The following is a 16,349-nucleotide window of genomic DNA, read 5'->3' as shown; positions in this document are numbered from 1 at the left end:
AAGTGCCATGCCGCTGCCGTGCCTGTGTGGCAGCTACGGAGGGAGGGACCGGCAACCCGGGTGTCAGGAGACTCCGAGGCTCAGACAGATGGGGTGACCTGCCCAAGGTCACACAGGGAGTGACAGCAGAGCCTGGGTCAAAGCCATGCTTACTTCCAAGCCTACATTCCTTCTACTGTGTGAGGCTGCAGGGCCGGCCGAGTGACCATGTGGAACTTGAACAAGAGAATCTCAATCTGCATCCCTGGTTACAACAGAGGGGGTTTAAGAGGAGGTGGGACCCAGTGAGCCAGTTCCGGCCCAGTGATCAGTACTCTGAGTATTAAAAGGAAAGGGGGCAGGGAGGGGAGAAGGCACTGATGACCCTGACACGAGCGCTGAGTCATGATGCACGCGGAGCTCTCCCCCAACTTCCACCCTATGTTTAAGGCTTACTTCCCTCACAAGATTATACATTCCTTAAGGGCAGATGTATGTACCTGTTTTACACTTCACAGGTGCCTAGCAGAGTGCTAAGTGCATAAACGCTGTTTAAACCGAGTGGAAGTGTAGCTACGGTCACCACTGTTATTTATTTATTTAGAAAGATGTATTTATTATTAATTCATTAATTTATTTTTGGCTGCATCGGGTCTCAGTTGCGGCATGGGGGCTCTTCGTTGCAGCATGCGGGCTTCTCTCTAGTTGTGGTGAGCAGGCTCCAGGGTGGGTGGGCTCTGTAGTTAGCGGCACGCAGGCTCTCTAGTTGAGGTGCGTGAGCTCAGTAGTTGCAGCGTGCGGGCTTAGTTGCCCCACGGCATGTGGGATCTTAGTTCCCTGACCGGGGATTGAACCCGCGTCCCCTGCATTGTAAAGCGGATTCTTTACCACTGGACTACCAGGGAAGTCCCTCACCACCGTTACTGAAATAAAATCTGGAAGCTGAGGCAGTCTGGGGGAGGATGGATACATGTATACGTATGGCTGAGTCGCTTTGCTGTGCACCTGGAACTATCACAACGCTGTTCATCAGCTATACTCCAATATAAAATACAAAGTTTAAAAAAATACAAAAAAATCTGGAAGCTGAAATAGGCAACCAAGAAACAGCATGAGAAGACAGGAACTGGATCAGGAAGGCGAGAGCTCAAAGTGAATTCAGACCAGTGAAAACAGCAGGGCAAAGGTGGAAGGTTAACTACGTTCAGCACCGGAAGAACGGGGCAGATGCTTGGGGTGCGTCTGTTCGGAGGCTGAAGGCCTCTGCCCAGTCTCACCTGCTTTTACTTCTCTTACCCATTAGGGAGAGTGACTTCCAGGCTGGGAAAGGTAGAAAAGACCCAGTTAGGAGGGAGACAAAGCCGCAGATGGGAGGAGAGAACCAAGTCGCTTTAAATGATTAAGTTTCAGGGTCAGAAAAATCCGATTCTGTGACAGAGACATCCCTGAGAAGTTACGGCACACTTCAGAGGTGCCAGAACACTGGCGGAGGGCAGAGGCTGACCCCACTTCCATAACAGAAGGAAGGGTGGAGTTGGAGATTAAACACTGGCTTGACACTGATCCAGACAACAATTTCTGACGGGACCGTTAAAAAAAATCATCTGCTGGCGCACTTTCACATCAGATACTCCAGGAGCCAGCACGGGCTCGCTAGGAACATGATCTGCTGCGAGCCTCTCCAATTTCCTACTGAGATGGGGACGCTGGGCTGAAGAACAGAGGGCTCCTCTAAGATCACATCACTGTGGCAGGTTCCCATCCAAGATCCTGTGGCCGAGGCTGGACGACAGCCCGCTCATGTTCCCAGGGTGGCCTCCAGGGCATCTCGCACGATTCTCTACCTGGCCCTGGTCTACCTGTTTGTCCAGGACTTAAAGAAAGGCACAGCGCAGAGGGTTCATGGGATCCTATTGCCAGCATCAAGGGTGGAGGTGAGGAGACCCCGAGACACAGGTCAGCTGCAGAGCACAGCACTCCCTGGCGGCAGCGACCTCACTCCACCTGGTCCTCCTAAGAACCACTTTAAAGCCCAGGAAGCCAAAGCTTAAAGGTGTCAGGTGCTCTGCCCAGGTGACAGCCCCGCCTGACCCCGCAGCTCTGCTCCTCCAGCCCCAGCGCGCTGACTACCTTCACCAGGGCAAACGCAAACCACCTGCTTTGGCTCAAACACTAATCTCACCGAGAACAAAATGAGGAACAAGCCCAGTGAAGAGACTTGTGGGTTTTAGGTGATTTCAAGCTTGACAAGAATGTGACGGGACCAAAAGGAAACTATATTACTGGAGCCCAGCTCAGGGGCGGCGCGCCCCCCATCACGCAACGAAGCTGCAGGGGCGAGGCTGCGTCACTTGCTGAGGGAGGGCCCCCCGTTCCGTCCCAGCCCAGCCACGTCCACAGGGCTGGATGCAGTCTGGGTTTTCAGAGAGTCGTGGGCGAACTGGAGTCCTTCTGCTTAAAAGGTCTGAACACCCTGACCCCAAGAAATGGGAAAGAATTTGGATATCTCAGGCCGGGAGGGGAAAGACTCGGGAGGTCCTGGCCATGCTCTGAGGACCAGGCTGTCCAGCAGGGGCATGTCCGGCAATCCATGTCATTGCCAAGGGGTGACGGAGCTCTCTGTTATTATATCTGCATCTGCTCACAGAGCAATGAGCCCTGGGTCCCTGCAGGTGTCTGGGGAGAAACGGGGTGGCCATTTGTCAAGATGCTACAAGAGGGGGATCTGGAGTAGAGAGATGGTCTGGAACCCACAGCCTTGCAAGGCCCTTTCAAAGTCAGGAGACTAAGTCTGAGAGTGAAGACGCCTGGTTCTGGCAAGACCGTTTGGCTGAGGGCTGGCCAAACAGGAGAGACTGAGTGAGATGCTAAAACGATCGGCTGCTCTGCCCCCAACACGGGGCCCTGAGCCACCCCGGGCACTCTGGCCAGTGATCCTGGGGAGTCTCGCTCAGGGGTTGACACAAAACAGGAGGTGAGCGTGCCCACCAACTTCAAAGTGAAGTCACACCCCACCGTTCCAGGTGGATGAGCACCCCACCCTGGGCAGCGCCGTGGCGTTTGTGGGACATGCTGGGCCCTGAGCAAAACCCTGCGGCCACGACGACTGGAGCGTGCGCACGTTGCACAGGGGCTGGGACCGCGCTCCGCCCTGAGCAAGGACGGCGCTTGCCTACCCATTCTTTTTTTTTGGTACGCGGACCTCTCACTGCTGTGGCCTTTCCCGTTGCGGAGCACAGGCTCCGGACATGCAGGCTCAGCGGCCACGGCTCACAGGCCTAGTCGCTCCGTGGCATGTGGGATCTTCCCGGACCGGGGCACGAACCCGTGTCCCCTGCATCGGCAGGCGGACTCTCAGCCACTGCGCCACCAGGGAAGCCCTGCCTACCCATTCTTAAAAGGCATTTTTGGACACCGACACGCTGGCACTGAGTGTCCTCTCCTTCCACGTGGAAGAGGTTTCTGTGCCCGGCCAGACGGCAGCTCAGGGCTGCTCTTCCGGGCAAGGAGAGGCCTGGGGGGGGGTCTGACACAAATGAATTATGTCCTTCCACAAACTGGCCTCTCTGCCTCCCCAGTCCACGCAGACGGCAGACTCCTGGCAACCCCAGGGAAGCAGTGAGGCTCTGAAGCTCCGTGAGGGCCCCATTTTAAATGCGCACCAACCACGCAAAGTTGAGGCCAGAACTGGCGGCAAAGGGCTCAGGGCCATCAGGGAAGCAAAGTCACATCAGATATCAGATCTCTGGGGTATCATCTCTGCTTCAGAATCAAGAGCCATCCTCCAACAAAGGAAAAGGCTGGAAATGCTGGGCGCTCAAAGATAAAGGAGGTCTGGGCATGGGGGCCAGGGCGGGTGAGCCTCCCCCAGGAGCAGACCGACTACCAGGGAGGACACAAGGGGCCACGAAGCTTGAGGCAGGGAATCTGAGCCCAAGGCAAACGCCCAGCAGGGCCAGGGGCAGGGAAGGAAGAGGGTGGGCCGGGGTCGGGGCAGAGGCCCGGCACACAGACATGCCTCCACGGCCCCCCTGCCCGCACCCTGCCGACTCCCTTCACACCTGGTCAGGGTCAGCTCGCTGGCAAAGCTGGTCTGCCAAAAGTAGAACTATTTTTGCACCGCAGATACTATTACATCCTTATAGAGGGGATGCCAGAGGAGAACGTTTTCATGTGCTGTGGTCGCACAGATGTTCCACACGGTGGTTCCAACAGAGTCTGGAGTTAGAGCGCAGCCCGCCTGTCCCCATCAAGCACCTCCGCTCCTCTCCGTGGCCCGGCGACGTGGAGGACACGGGTGAGTGTGTAGAAAGCAGGCCATTTTCCTCAAAAGGGAAAACGTGAGCAGTGCCGTGCGGCACTTTGCAGTGAGCAGAGCCTGGAGGGTGGGGACCTGCAGGAACCCAGCCCCGTCTAACGGCTGCTGCTCTGGAGCCCTGGGGGGCGAGGGCCTTCCTGGCCTCTGCACTGCACCGGAGAACCTAATACGTGCACCAGGCCCAGAACAACGCCTGCTGAATGGCAGCTCCGCTCCCGGGACTCTCCCCGGCCTGGCTCCTCCTAGTAACTGGGCTGGGCTCCGGGTCAGAGCGCAGCTGTGAGGCCAGGATGTAACACGCTGTCAAGCCAGAAGACAGTGGTCAGACAGCCTCTCAAGGAAGGTTCGGTTTGCCCAGTTTAGGAAAAATTTAACCGAGCCTAAAACTGTATACATTCTAGAAGATGGAAAAGTCTCTGCTTGCGTGACAGGTGGTAGTAGCAGTTAACAGCTATTATTCATTGGGCATAACCCATGTGTCAAAATGTTGTTTTATTTCTGCTGTACAACCATCTTTCCAAATGGGCATTATTAAGCTCGATGGTGAAAGTGCTGAATTTCAGAGAAGGGAAGTGGTTCGTCCAGGTCGCACAGCTGGAAAGATACTGGGCTAGGATCTGAACCAAGGTCTGGAGGATTCCAAAACCTGTTTTCTTCCAGGAGACTGCTCCATTTTCTCAACTTCACCCACGTTCTTTACCGGAAAACTCAAGGACAAACCGCAGTCCAGGGCTCAGAAATTCCGAGCAGTTTCATCCCTGCCTCACGCGCCTGCCTTCCCCCAACCCTTCCCTTTTTCGGATGTCTGCTCTGTTCCTCGTTCCTCGCCTGCCCGACCTTCCTAGCGGGGGATGGGCACAGGGAGGCAGCCTCACACCAGCTTTCTCTCTCGAACAGGCTGGGTCATTCCGCCCCAGGTCACCGGACGTACACCAAAGCATCCCTAGAAGTCACGCCACTCAAGCCTCTCCACCCCTGAACCCAGGAACCTCAGGGAACAAGGGAGCACCTGGAGCTGGGCCTCCCCGGGTGAGAAAGTCCTCCCTGAGCCACCCCGAGTTGGCCCGGACCCCTCTGTTCCCCACATCTGGAGGGAAGGCCATGGGCTCTTCCCCCTGCAACATGCCGTCCTGCCTGACTGCCAAGCGCGAGTCAAAGAGGATTTCCCTGCATTAACACGCGGGCAGGTGCCTCAGCTGGAGTCTCACTGCTCGAAGATACATCACAGGGAGCCCGGTGCTGAGCCGGGGGGAGAGCTCGCCTTCTGAGTGTCCGCCCTCACATCCCAGCTCCACAGGACATTCCACCTCTGCTTCTAAATATTTAGAGTCGGAAAAAAATGTCAAGTGAACATCTGCAGCGCCCGGCCCCAGACTGGAAACCTTGGATCTCCTTCCCGAGATTCGCAGTCTTGCCTCTTTCCCACGCCTCCAGCTGTCACACAGAAGTGACCTCTCAGTGCAACTTCCTTTTCAGCGTGTTGGTACTTGGCCTGCGGAAAGCAGCCTTCCCACCGGGGCCCAGGTGGCAGCTGCCGCCCTCCTGCCCTCAAGGATTGGCCGTGATGAGCCTCTGCGAAGACGGCACTCACCTTGCCTCCCACAGCTGCAGGGATCTGCCAGAACACTTTCTCTGCTTGCTTTCCAGGGACGTCCCTAAGAGACGTCTTTTGGCGGGGGGGGGGGGGGGGGGGGACAAAAGGCTGGAGTGGAGGAGATGGGTGAGGGCGCCTTGGTCTGAGCCCCTGGGGCATCTCCACAGCCCAGGTCACAATGAGGTGTGAAATGTAGCTCCAGTACATTTACCAAGAGCGGTAAGAAAGTCAGTGAGAGGGGCTTCCCTGGTGGTGCAGTGGTTAAGAATCCACCTGCCAATGCAGGGGACACGGGCTCGATCCCTGGTCCAGGAAGATCCCACATGCTGCGGAGCAATGAAGCCCATGCGCCACAACTACTGAGCCTGCGCTCTAGAGCCCGCGAGCCACAGCTACTGAAGCCCGCGTGCCTAGAGCCCGTGCTCCGCAACAAGAGAAGCCACCGCAATGAGAAGCCCGTGCACCGCAACGAAGAGTAGCCCCGCTCGCCGCACCTAGAGAAAGCCCACGTGCAGCAACGAAGACCCAATACAGCCAAAAAAAAAAGGCGGTGAGGGGGCCTTGAGAGAGGGGAAGATGGAGGCAAAGCCTGGGGAGCCAGGGAAAGGGACTCCTGGAGGGAAATTCCGCCAAGCCCAAGCCATGGCCCTTCCCAGGACAGGCACAGGAAGCAGGAAAGTGGGGGAGCCCTGGGCATCGTGCCAGGGAGGGGTGGCCCCGGCCTATGCAGCTGTGGGGTGGCCGGTATGAGCTGGATGGAAACGGGAGAGCTGGGAGCCCTCAGCCTGGCTGGGCGCTCCTGACCGCTGGCTAGGATGGCTGCCAGGGTCGGGGCCTGGCACTGCAGGCCTGATGAGATGGCCCCTTCCCTCCTGACACACGTGGGAAGGTGTGAGTGTGCAAGTGAGTGTGGAGCTGCCATTACGCCTGGGTCACAGCAAGTACCGCTTACTGGAGGAACTCGAGCGAGGGAGACCCACCTGAGCCCAGCGCTCACACCCTGGGGTCACCCCAAGACGTCTCCAACCCGTCCCTCCTCTACTCCTCCTGCCTCTGCCCTTCCTCGTTATTTCCTGCCTTGAGGCTCCTTCACTGACCACCCGGCCACGGGCTGGTCACTGCAGCCACCGCTGGGGCCATCCTTTGAAGTCACAAATCTGATCAGATCAGTTGACTACTTAAAAAATCTTAAAACCCTCCGCACTACCTCTGGTGGTGAAGGCGTCTCATGTGGTCACTTGGGTTCCTGCAAGAGGCACCCAAAATGTGGCGCTGCTGAGCACACTCCAGGGAGGCCTGGCGCCTCCACTGGACTCCGTGGTTCTGGCCCCACTCGCCACAGGGCCTGTCTCTGGGGCCACTGGCCCACTGCCGCTGCCCACGCTGCTCGAGGGGCTGCCAAGGGAATGCTCCTGGGCGCCCGCAGGGCAGCGTCCTGACTGCTCAACGCATTTCTGTGCAAATGCTTACTGAGCATCTCTTAAATGCCAGGCCTACAGATACGGGACAGATTAAGACCAAAAAAATGCAGTGCGGCAGAATGCAGCTTTCTTTTCTTCTAGGCAGACAAATCTGGGTTCACAACCGAGCTCTGCCTGCTACTTAGGTAAGTCACCACAGCAAATTACTTAATAGCCTGAACCTCAGTTTGCTCACCTGCTAAATGGGAGTGATCACTATGCTGTTGACAACCCGATCAACAGAGACAGCCCACATTACCACACGTGTTCACTCTGGATCCCTGATCTGCTAAGCTTTCCTGGAACCCCTTCGCCTCCCATCCAAGAGAACCAGAGATGTTTTCCCAAGGCTCATCTGGGACAAACAGCTAAACCCGCAACCCTCATTTCCCCTGTATGCGCAGAAGCTACACATCATTAACTTAGATTTGCCACCCTCATTGCTTCCCTGCCCCTCCTTTTGCAGTTACTTACTTTGGAAACCGGCCCCAGATTTAATGCACCTCAGATGAGTTATGCGACCGGCCGCGAGGATGATGACAGAAGCATCAATTTCCTCATGAAAGCCCAAGAGCACAGGCGATCCCACAGGCCCGCGGCCCGCGCGCTGCGCTGAGGACGGCCGCTCCGCAGGCCTGCGTTTGGCTTGGCAGCGGGCGCTGCTCACAGCAAGCCCAGACCCTGGCCGTGGGCTGGCAGCTCTGATCTAAACTATTAGGAAGGCTGAGGATTAAATATTTGTCCAGGTCACTGTAAACCGGGTGGAATTATAAACAGTTCGGAGCGGTAAGTGATGCAGAAAACAGTTTCCGGATACGGGTTTAGGACTTTCCACCACTCCCCAGGTGGCAGGGTGTCGGGGAGGATGGCTGCGAGGGAGCCAGCTGCCTGGGGTCCGGCAGCCCCTCCCTGGTCAGCGGTTCCTGGAAGACGAGGGCCCATTTCCATGCAAAAGGATGGTCTCTGCCCAGTGAGCACTAGCCTCTGGGACGGTGTGGGGACAGCTCTGCCCAGAGGCCAGAGAAGGGGACCCCCGAGATCCTCTGCGGCTCCAGGCCCCGTGACACGGCAGAGGTGGTGCAGGTTCTGCACGGAGAGTGTGAGGCTCCGACACGTGGCCCAGGCACCTGCCTTGCGCTTCTACTGTTCAAGTGCATGGAGATGCTTCTGTGACTGCACTTAAAAGAGCTACTGAATTTATCCTTCCTGCCACATTTTAAAAAATTAATGGTTATGAAAAGTGTAATTATTATCTTACTGAAAAAGCCATTTTGATATTAAAAGGAACCCTCATGAAGTCAGGCACTCCCAGGATGAGGATGGCAACGGTCACCTCTGCCAAGGAAGGCTCCCTCCTGAGGCCCTGCTGAGGGATGCTGCACTGCAGCCAGCACCGGCTTCTCTGAGGCCAAGTCTCACAGGAGACTCAGGCCAAGCCGCCTGTCTGTGCTTCCTCTTCCTGTCACACGAAGACACCACTGCCCTGCACCAGCACAGGGTTAAGGCCTTCCCTTGGGGTGGGGCTGTTAAAAGTCCTAAACAGGACTCTTAAACGAGGGTCTTCAACCTGCTCAGAAGCTTCAAGCAGCACGTGAAGCAGAAGTGAAGACAAGTCTGCTCCAGGGGAGGCGGCACCTTCCAGTCCAAGCTCCCAGCTCACCTCACACACCTGGAAGGGACACCTTGAAGATGGGCTGCTCACGACACCTAAGCCAAAGATGGGCAAGAGAAAGGTACACAGCAGCTGTGATACTGTGATTTATAAGAAATACACAGTTTGGTCATTCGGATGACCAAAATACATTTCTCACGTACATCTGCTCTTTATCCATGGTTCCGGGCTCACAGCTCCCAAACCCTTGGAATTTCCTGGGCGATAAGAGCAATGGGAGCATCTTTTGTTATACTTGGTCTCTTGTCCTCAGTTCCTGAAATCAATCGCTTCAGGGCCATAAAGGTGAAATGGGTGCCTTGTCACTCGTAACAAGCCCCTTTCCACCACAACTGGGTTTACGTTAATGAGGTGACTTTTGGAAAGTACCGAAGCATGGGGGCTGGTTGCCAGGGGAACCAACCATAAATAGAGGGGTGGAACTTTTAGTCCTATCTCTATTTCCAGGCAGGGGAGAAGGGCTGGGGGCTGAATCAATCACCAACTGCTAGTGAGTTAATCATCACGCCTATGTAATGAAGTCTCCACAAAACCCCACAAAAGACGGGAATCAGCTTCCAGGCTGGGGAACCAAAGTGCTTCCAGGGGCCCCAAAACCCCGTGAGAATGAAGCTCCTTTGTTTGAGAGCTCGCCCCGTGGATCTCTTCATCTGGCTGTTGATTCATAACCTTTAAATATCCCTTGGAATAAATCTGCAATCTAATGAGTAAATGGGTTTCCTGAGTTCTGTGAGCAGCTCTAGCAAATTAATCGAACCCAAGTAGGGGGTCATGGGAACCTCTGATTTGTAGCCAGTAGGTCAGAAGCACAGGGTACAACCTGGACTTGCCACTAGCATTGGAAGGTGTGTCTCAGTCTTGTGGGACTGAGCCCTGAACCTGTGGGATCTGATGCTATCTCCGGGTAGAGTGTCAGGCTCGTAGGTGAACTGTAGGACACCCTGCTGGTGTCTGGAGTTCTGCTTGCTGGTGGCATGGGGAGTCGCCCCCCAAGATGGAATTAGGTACAAAACCCCAAAGAGTAGCACTCGTCAAGTTTTTTTTTTTTTTTTTTTTTTTTCTTTTTAAGTTTTAATGTGCACATAAATTACCTGGAGAATTTTGTGAACTTTAGATCCTGATTTGGTGGGTCTCGGTAGGGCCCCAAGCTCTCTGCATTTCTGACAAGCTCTTCCTCGGTGCTGACGCTGGTCCCTCCTGGACTAGACTGTGGGCAGGAAGGTTCCCTCCAGCTGCAGAGCAGAGGCTCTCAAGAGAGCCCTCCTGCCTGGCCGGGCCGTTCAGGACCAGAGAGGTGGGAAACAGAGCAAAGCAATGCTTCTCGCCACATCAGAGGAGCCTGAAGTGCAGAGACACGCTGAGCCCTGAGGGCGAGGAGAGAGACGCCGTGGCCAAGCCTGCAGTCACCTGGTCCTGCAGGGCAGGGAGCCGGCTGGGAAACGGCAGGCGGTGTTCAACCACAGGTGGCTCAAATGGCATCTATCTGGAAATGCGAAGCCCTGCTTAGGCGGTGAATCAGAGCTGGACAAGCTCACCCGGAAGACCAGTGCCCTAGAAAGACGGTTATCAGACTGATGCCTCCCCGCTATGGAAGTCTTTGGTAGCCAGGCTGGAGGGCTCCAAACTTGGCCTTGAACTAATACGAAGACAGAGTCATCTTAGTTAATGTGCAAGGAAGAAAGCCGGAAGGAACAGCTAACACCTGGATGACCAAAACCGAGATTCGACATTATCTGTCCCTGGCAGAATGGACAAAAACCAAAACGTGAGTTCACATGTAAAACCTCATTTTAAGAAAGATCGACTGCACAAGAACAGAAGGGGAAATCCCTGGACCGTCAACAGCTCGTGGGAAAAGAGGTGGGGTGCGGAGCCAGTGGGGGGCCGTGTAGCCTGCACGCCTGTGCGGTGCCTGCAGAGCAGCGCGCGGCCCATGCTGGATGCCTCTTTTTATGGAGACTGATGTAAAAGGAACGGGCTATCCCCCAAGGCAGCGAGCTCCCTGGTCCCACCCGAGCAGAGCGGCACAAACTGTCCTGTCAGGTTGGGAGATGACCTCTGAACTCTTCCCACGTCAAGACCCTGTGACTCAAGCAGTCTTTGGACTGCTTTGAGCAGACATACCCATTTTTTCTGTATGAGGTGAACGAATATTCTGAGTTTTGAAAAGTGCCCTGCTGGGGTGCATAGTAGAGGATGCCAGTGACTATCATTCCGTTGCACCCCTGCATCCCTGGAGCACTGCTGCGGGGGCCAGAGCTGAGCAGAGAGCAGGTGTGTACCACAGGACACCTGCCTGGGGAGGCCGGTAAACCCGCCTGGAGGCTTAACAGGCTCTCCCTCTTCTGGATGCCTGTAGCTTCTTTTTCAGTCCTTTCTCTTCTTTTGGGGACCCTGGCTACTATCCCCCAGCAGCCTGCTGCCAAGCCCCTAGGCTGACCCCCTGGCTGCCGTCACTCCTCACTGCCCACCCCCATCCACAGATCACGGCCATCCGTTCTCGCTGCAGAAAGCACCTCTCCATTGTCCAGTGGCTGCCGGCTGCCCACACCCAGCCCCCTCTCGACTGTGAGGAAGCTGCCTGATTTCACTCTAGGAAATCAACACCCACACCCCTGTTCGTCTCCTCGACCATGGGTAGTCACATGACCCTAGCGTCAGGAAGTGATTCTGTCCGGGACAAGTAACCCGACCCGCCAGTGAGACGTTCCTGGGGTCACATGGCAGACCTGCTCTGCGAGAGAGGCTCTCCCCTAGGATGGCCAGAGGCTGCCAGGAGCCCCCACATGGAGATCCAGAGTCCTGCCCACATCATTCGTGTCTTAGACCCGGGCGGGCTGAACGATGTCGGAACGTCACACTTAGGTGAGCTGACCCATTTCCATTTTCACTTAAGTCAGTGAGAGTTTTACTCCGTCATCTCCAACCAAGAGCCCTAATACATCATCTAAGCCACAACTGAGAAAGTAACCCATTCTAAAATGTTACCAGCGGTAATGCCCTAAACATCATGGGAGCATCTTAACATAAACACCTTGATCCCAAGTAAAACCTCCCGTGACTGAATGTCGGGAAACACGGACAGGCCTGTGGGGAGATCACGTCAGGTGCAGGGGCTGCCCCAGGACCCTCTGTGGGGCAGCTGCTCACTCATCTCCACACACGGCCAGCCCTGGGGCTGCAGCCGGGGGCACTGACCACTCTACCTGTCTAGTAAGGCTGCCGCCGAGGTTCATGGTGCCAGAGCCGGATTTGTTGGTCTGCAGCCACAGCATCACCGTGGAGGTCAGCTTGTAATGGGCGGTGCGACCGCTGGACTTCTCCTGTAGGAAGAGACAGAGATCAGAGCCTTGGGCACAACCCTGAGCTGAGGAGAGCCCGAATGGCCCCTGAATTCAGGTCATTCTAACACGTCCCTTCCTAACACGTCACCATGACATGACCTTATAGAATCCCAAATGGTTTTTAAAGGGGCCGAATCTGCGGTCACTGTATCCAAGTTCTTTGGGGATCTTTTTCATCAATGACTACTGCGATCCTGACCTATCTTTATCCACATGGCTATGGGCACTTTTAGGAATCAGCAGGGGTTTATACATCACAACATATCCCCATCAAGAAGCACCTGCTAGGGAACAGGCCGCACCGTTTGGGCTGCCAGCTGCAGGCGGGGGGTGGGGGTGGGAGCTGTACCTGCACTTCCACCACGTGGATGGAGTCCCAGCAGCCTTTGATCTTCTTTGATCCATCTCCAGCCTTCTTTATGAGGATCACTCCAGCAAAACCATGATCCAGATCCCAGAGGTAGACAGACGAGACGCCGCCTTCAAAATACCTGCAGGAAACAGGCCCACGTGTCCATGAGATGTTAAGCCCGTCAAATTACAGATCATCACCCCAGGTCCCAGGGGTGGTCATTTGGCAAAGATTCATCTAAATGTCTCTCTGGGATTAACGACCCTCCCTACGGTGGTTCCAGGGTTGGTTCTTGCATGTGTCCTGCTCATTCGTTGGTCAGGGGAGGGGATGCAGCATCCTTTCGGGTGGGGGGCTCACAGAAAGAACACGGAATTAGGAGTCCAAAAGATGAATCTGAGGCTGAGCTGCCCTTCCTCTAGCTTTGTGGCCTTTGGCAAACTGACTCCACTTCTCTGGGCTTCACATTCCTTCCAGAAGAAGAAACGTGTGTGACATGTAACAGACCCCCAATGGGGGTCATTCCCATTGAGTAATCATTACCGTGTGATACTCCTATCTTTTGGGATGGCTACTTTACAGGCGAAAAACAGGAAAAACAGAGCAACAACAGTCCAGACTTGTCCCACTGAGAGCAGACAGAGCTCTGTTCCCCCCGGAACGCTCCAGGGCCTGCACACGCTGGGGTTTCTGTGGGTTTTTCAGAGCGACCTGCTGCAACTGTATAGCCTGAAACGAAGGGCTAAGGTTGGGACCGAGCTTCCTCCGCAAGTCTGAGGCAATACTGAAAAATTCCTAATTCAGATCAAATGCAGGAGGAAAAGAAAAGGCCAGAGGAGCAAAGGAAATCAGGCAAGGATCCCAAATTCAAGGGCACCAAGGCAGCGGCTGTCCGTACAGGTCCGAGGAGCTCAGAAAGCAAAGGCGGACCACCAGCTGACATGGCAGCACCTCAAATTCTGCTGACGACCAACTACGACTCTGGAACGATGGAGTCTCTGGTGGCTAATAGCACACTCTTTACCAGAAAGTCTGTGGCCTCTTTGACCCCATTTAACCCTGCATCAGTGGTGCGGAAGGTGCACTCCAGGACTCTCCAGGAGGCTCGGGGCTGCGGCCTCGGATGTGAGCAGCAGGCAGGCACCGAGACGCACGGGCTGGGGAGTCAGGCAGGCACATGTCCCCATGCCCACCCCGCCAGTCACCAGTTACGTCACACGCTTATCCACCTGATGACTACTTATCAAGAGCTACCAGCTACCGGCTCTGCGAACTGGGCCTTAGTTTCTTTATAAAGCAGGGACAGTATTGGGACTTCCCTGGCAGTCCAGCTAAGGTTAAGGCTCCACGTTCCCAACGCGGGGGGCCCGGGTTTGATCCCTGGTCAGGGAACTAGATCCCGCATGCCACGACTAAAAGATCCCACACGCCGCAACTCAAGACCCGGCACAGCCAAATAAATAAATATTAAAAAAAACCAAACAAACAGGGACGGTATCTACTTTCTAGGACTGTTGAAAGACAAAAACAATACAGGAAAGTAGATACCTAACCAAAGATTATTATTTTCATAACAAAAACAAGTAATAGAAATAAACATGTATATGAATTACACCTCGATAACGCTGTTACATGATAAAAAATATACATGGTAAATGCTAATATTTAGAGAATGTAAGCGATGGGTATTCCAAGAATTCTTTGTACTCTTTTTTGGATAATTTTGCTGTAAATCAAACTCTTTCAAACTAAAAAGTTTTCGTACAAAGGCCAGTATGTGATATACACCAGAGTGTAACCGAGAGACAGACGGAAGAGGTAGTCCCTCTTCATGCTGGCGAGCTGCAGGGCCCCGCGGCTGCTTTGTCTCTGGCTCTGACCCACCGCAGGCCCACTGGGCGTGGCGCATGAGGGCCCACACCTCGGTCTGTTCCCCTCGCGCCCTCCCCGCCAGCATTCCTCAGGGAGACTGTCGCGACTGCTCCATCCCGCGCTACCCATTGCGATTGAGCTGTCAAGTGAAATGCACAGCTGTCTCCCCTGGCCAGTCGGCCCCAGAAGGCAGGTGACGGCAGGAGGCTGTATCAGGTGCCAGCCCCGGGGCTAGATGTTGGTCAAAAGATTGAGGGACTGAGGTTGAGGGACTGAGGGAAAGGAAAGATCGAGGGATTGAGGACTCTGGCTTCCGACCAGGGCAGCAGAGCGTAGAACCGTGAGGGGAAAGCACGGGAGAATGGAGAGACACACCTGCGGGCCCGAGCTCAGTGCCAGCCCAGGGCAACTCCGGGAACCTGGCCAACGCTGGGCACTCGGGGACCCCACTCGGGAAGGCGCTTTCCCTTGTTCTAGATCTCTCCCCAGACCCCAAGTAGGTAAGTGTTCTGGCGTAGAGCCTGAGGCGCCCCCAACTTCCCTCCACAGGGCCGCCCTGACCTGGCCCAGCCCTGCAGGGAGCTGGTCACACGCCGGGCCACCCTGGAACGTGGTCACCTTGGGACCAGACCCCTCACTCAGGTGAGCGGGCGGCATGGGCTCCGGGGTTTTGGTGCCCCCTCCCCGAATTCCCCGGGAAGCAGAGCTGCACTATGGCGGGCGGGAAGGGCAGCCCAGGGCAGACCCGCCAACACCCGTCCTTTCGGTGACAGATGGCTGGGTTCCATCGCATGGTTTTCCCTTTCCGCCTGCTTGTCGGGAGAGCAGCCCCACATCAAAAGGGAAAAAACAACTTTTAAAAATGTGGCTTTTCTTGTGCTGGCAGAAGTGGGCCGCTAATTCCTTCTTTCCTGGAGCGAAGGCGCGAAGCCCAGAGGGCGTGTTCATCCTTCTGCCCCTCGAAGCCCGAGGCCCCCCGCCTCAGGCGCCTTCCAGCCCAGAGTGTTGTTCTTGTCTCTGTGCTGGGACTCGGGGGAGGGCAGGTCAGGCTGCCCTGGGAGGGAACCAGCAGAGGGCCTGGTGGCTTGACAACCCTCCTCGACACCACCTGGCAACCAGTTCAAAAGCACCAGGGGGCCTGTGGTTGAGCCCTCTCAGTCCCCTCCCTTAGATTTCTGTTTTCTTCCAGAAGAATAAAACAACAGCATTACCGTTTTGCGGGGCGGAACTGGCCATTTCCACTCCAAAGTCCCACCTCACGGCCCGGCTCCGCTCCGGGCAGCTCCTCCCTGGCATCCTCAGCTTCCCTTGTGGGCCACACTGACCAGGTCCAACGTTACAAAATGTTGGAGACAAAGGAGGTAAAAATGCAAGCTCGACTCTGATGCTCACGTGGGTTACTATTCTTCCCCCAAATTAAAAAAATTATTAGAAGAACATTATTTTAAAAAAAGGAAGTTTACAATTTAGCCCACAACACCATAAATCAGCTTATCCCATAAATCTCATTTTTCCAAATTCCCCTCCGGTCTCTGTCCAGACGCTTACTTTTATGTAACTGTAGGCACAGCAAGGGGACGGGGCTGGGCTCGGCTCTCCTCACTTGGCCGGGATCACGAGCACCCTTCCACGGAGCCACGTGAGCTCCGTAATTGGTTTCATAGCTGGGAGTGTCCCGTTGGGTACTCCCCTAACTTACAGGCGATCGGACCTTCAGTAAAGAGACGAGGGCAGCAGCGCCAGAGCGGACCCACATTC

At 55.3% G+C, this 16,349-nt stretch overlaps 1 protein-coding gene across 6 annotated transcripts in view; it reads right to left on the bottom strand.

The window, feature by feature from the left end:
* CAPZB (capping actin protein of muscle Z-line subunit beta) overlaps nucleotides 1–16,349 on the bottom strand; it is a 135,761-nt gene that overhangs the window by 6,295 nt on the left and 113,117 nt on the right. For all 6 annotated transcript variants that reach the window (XM_027109949.1, XM_027109950.1, XM_027109947.1 and 3 more), the window contains exons 5-6: nucleotides 12,717–12,858; nucleotides 12,230–12,346 (exon numbers count right to left, since the gene is read on the bottom strand). In XM_027109949.1, coding sequence (XP_026965750.1) covers nucleotides 12,230–12,346; nucleotides 12,717–12,858 — 259 coding nt within the window. The remainder of the gene's footprint in view (nucleotides 1–12,229; nucleotides 12,347–12,716; nucleotides 12,859–16,349) is intronic.

Source organism: Aethalodelphis obliquidens, unplaced genomic scaffold (genome assembly GCF_003676395.1).
Source record: "Aethalodelphis obliquidens isolate GAN/ISIS:26980383/991018 unplaced genomic scaffold, ASM367639v1 scaffold9, whole genome shotgun sequence".
NCBI classification, from domain to species: domain Eukaryota; kingdom Metazoa; phylum Chordata; class Mammalia; order Artiodactyla; family Delphinidae; genus Aethalodelphis; species Aethalodelphis obliquidens.
The sequence above is the reverse complement of the archived record's forward strand: the minus strand, read 5'-3'. Positions and strand labels throughout refer to the sequence as shown.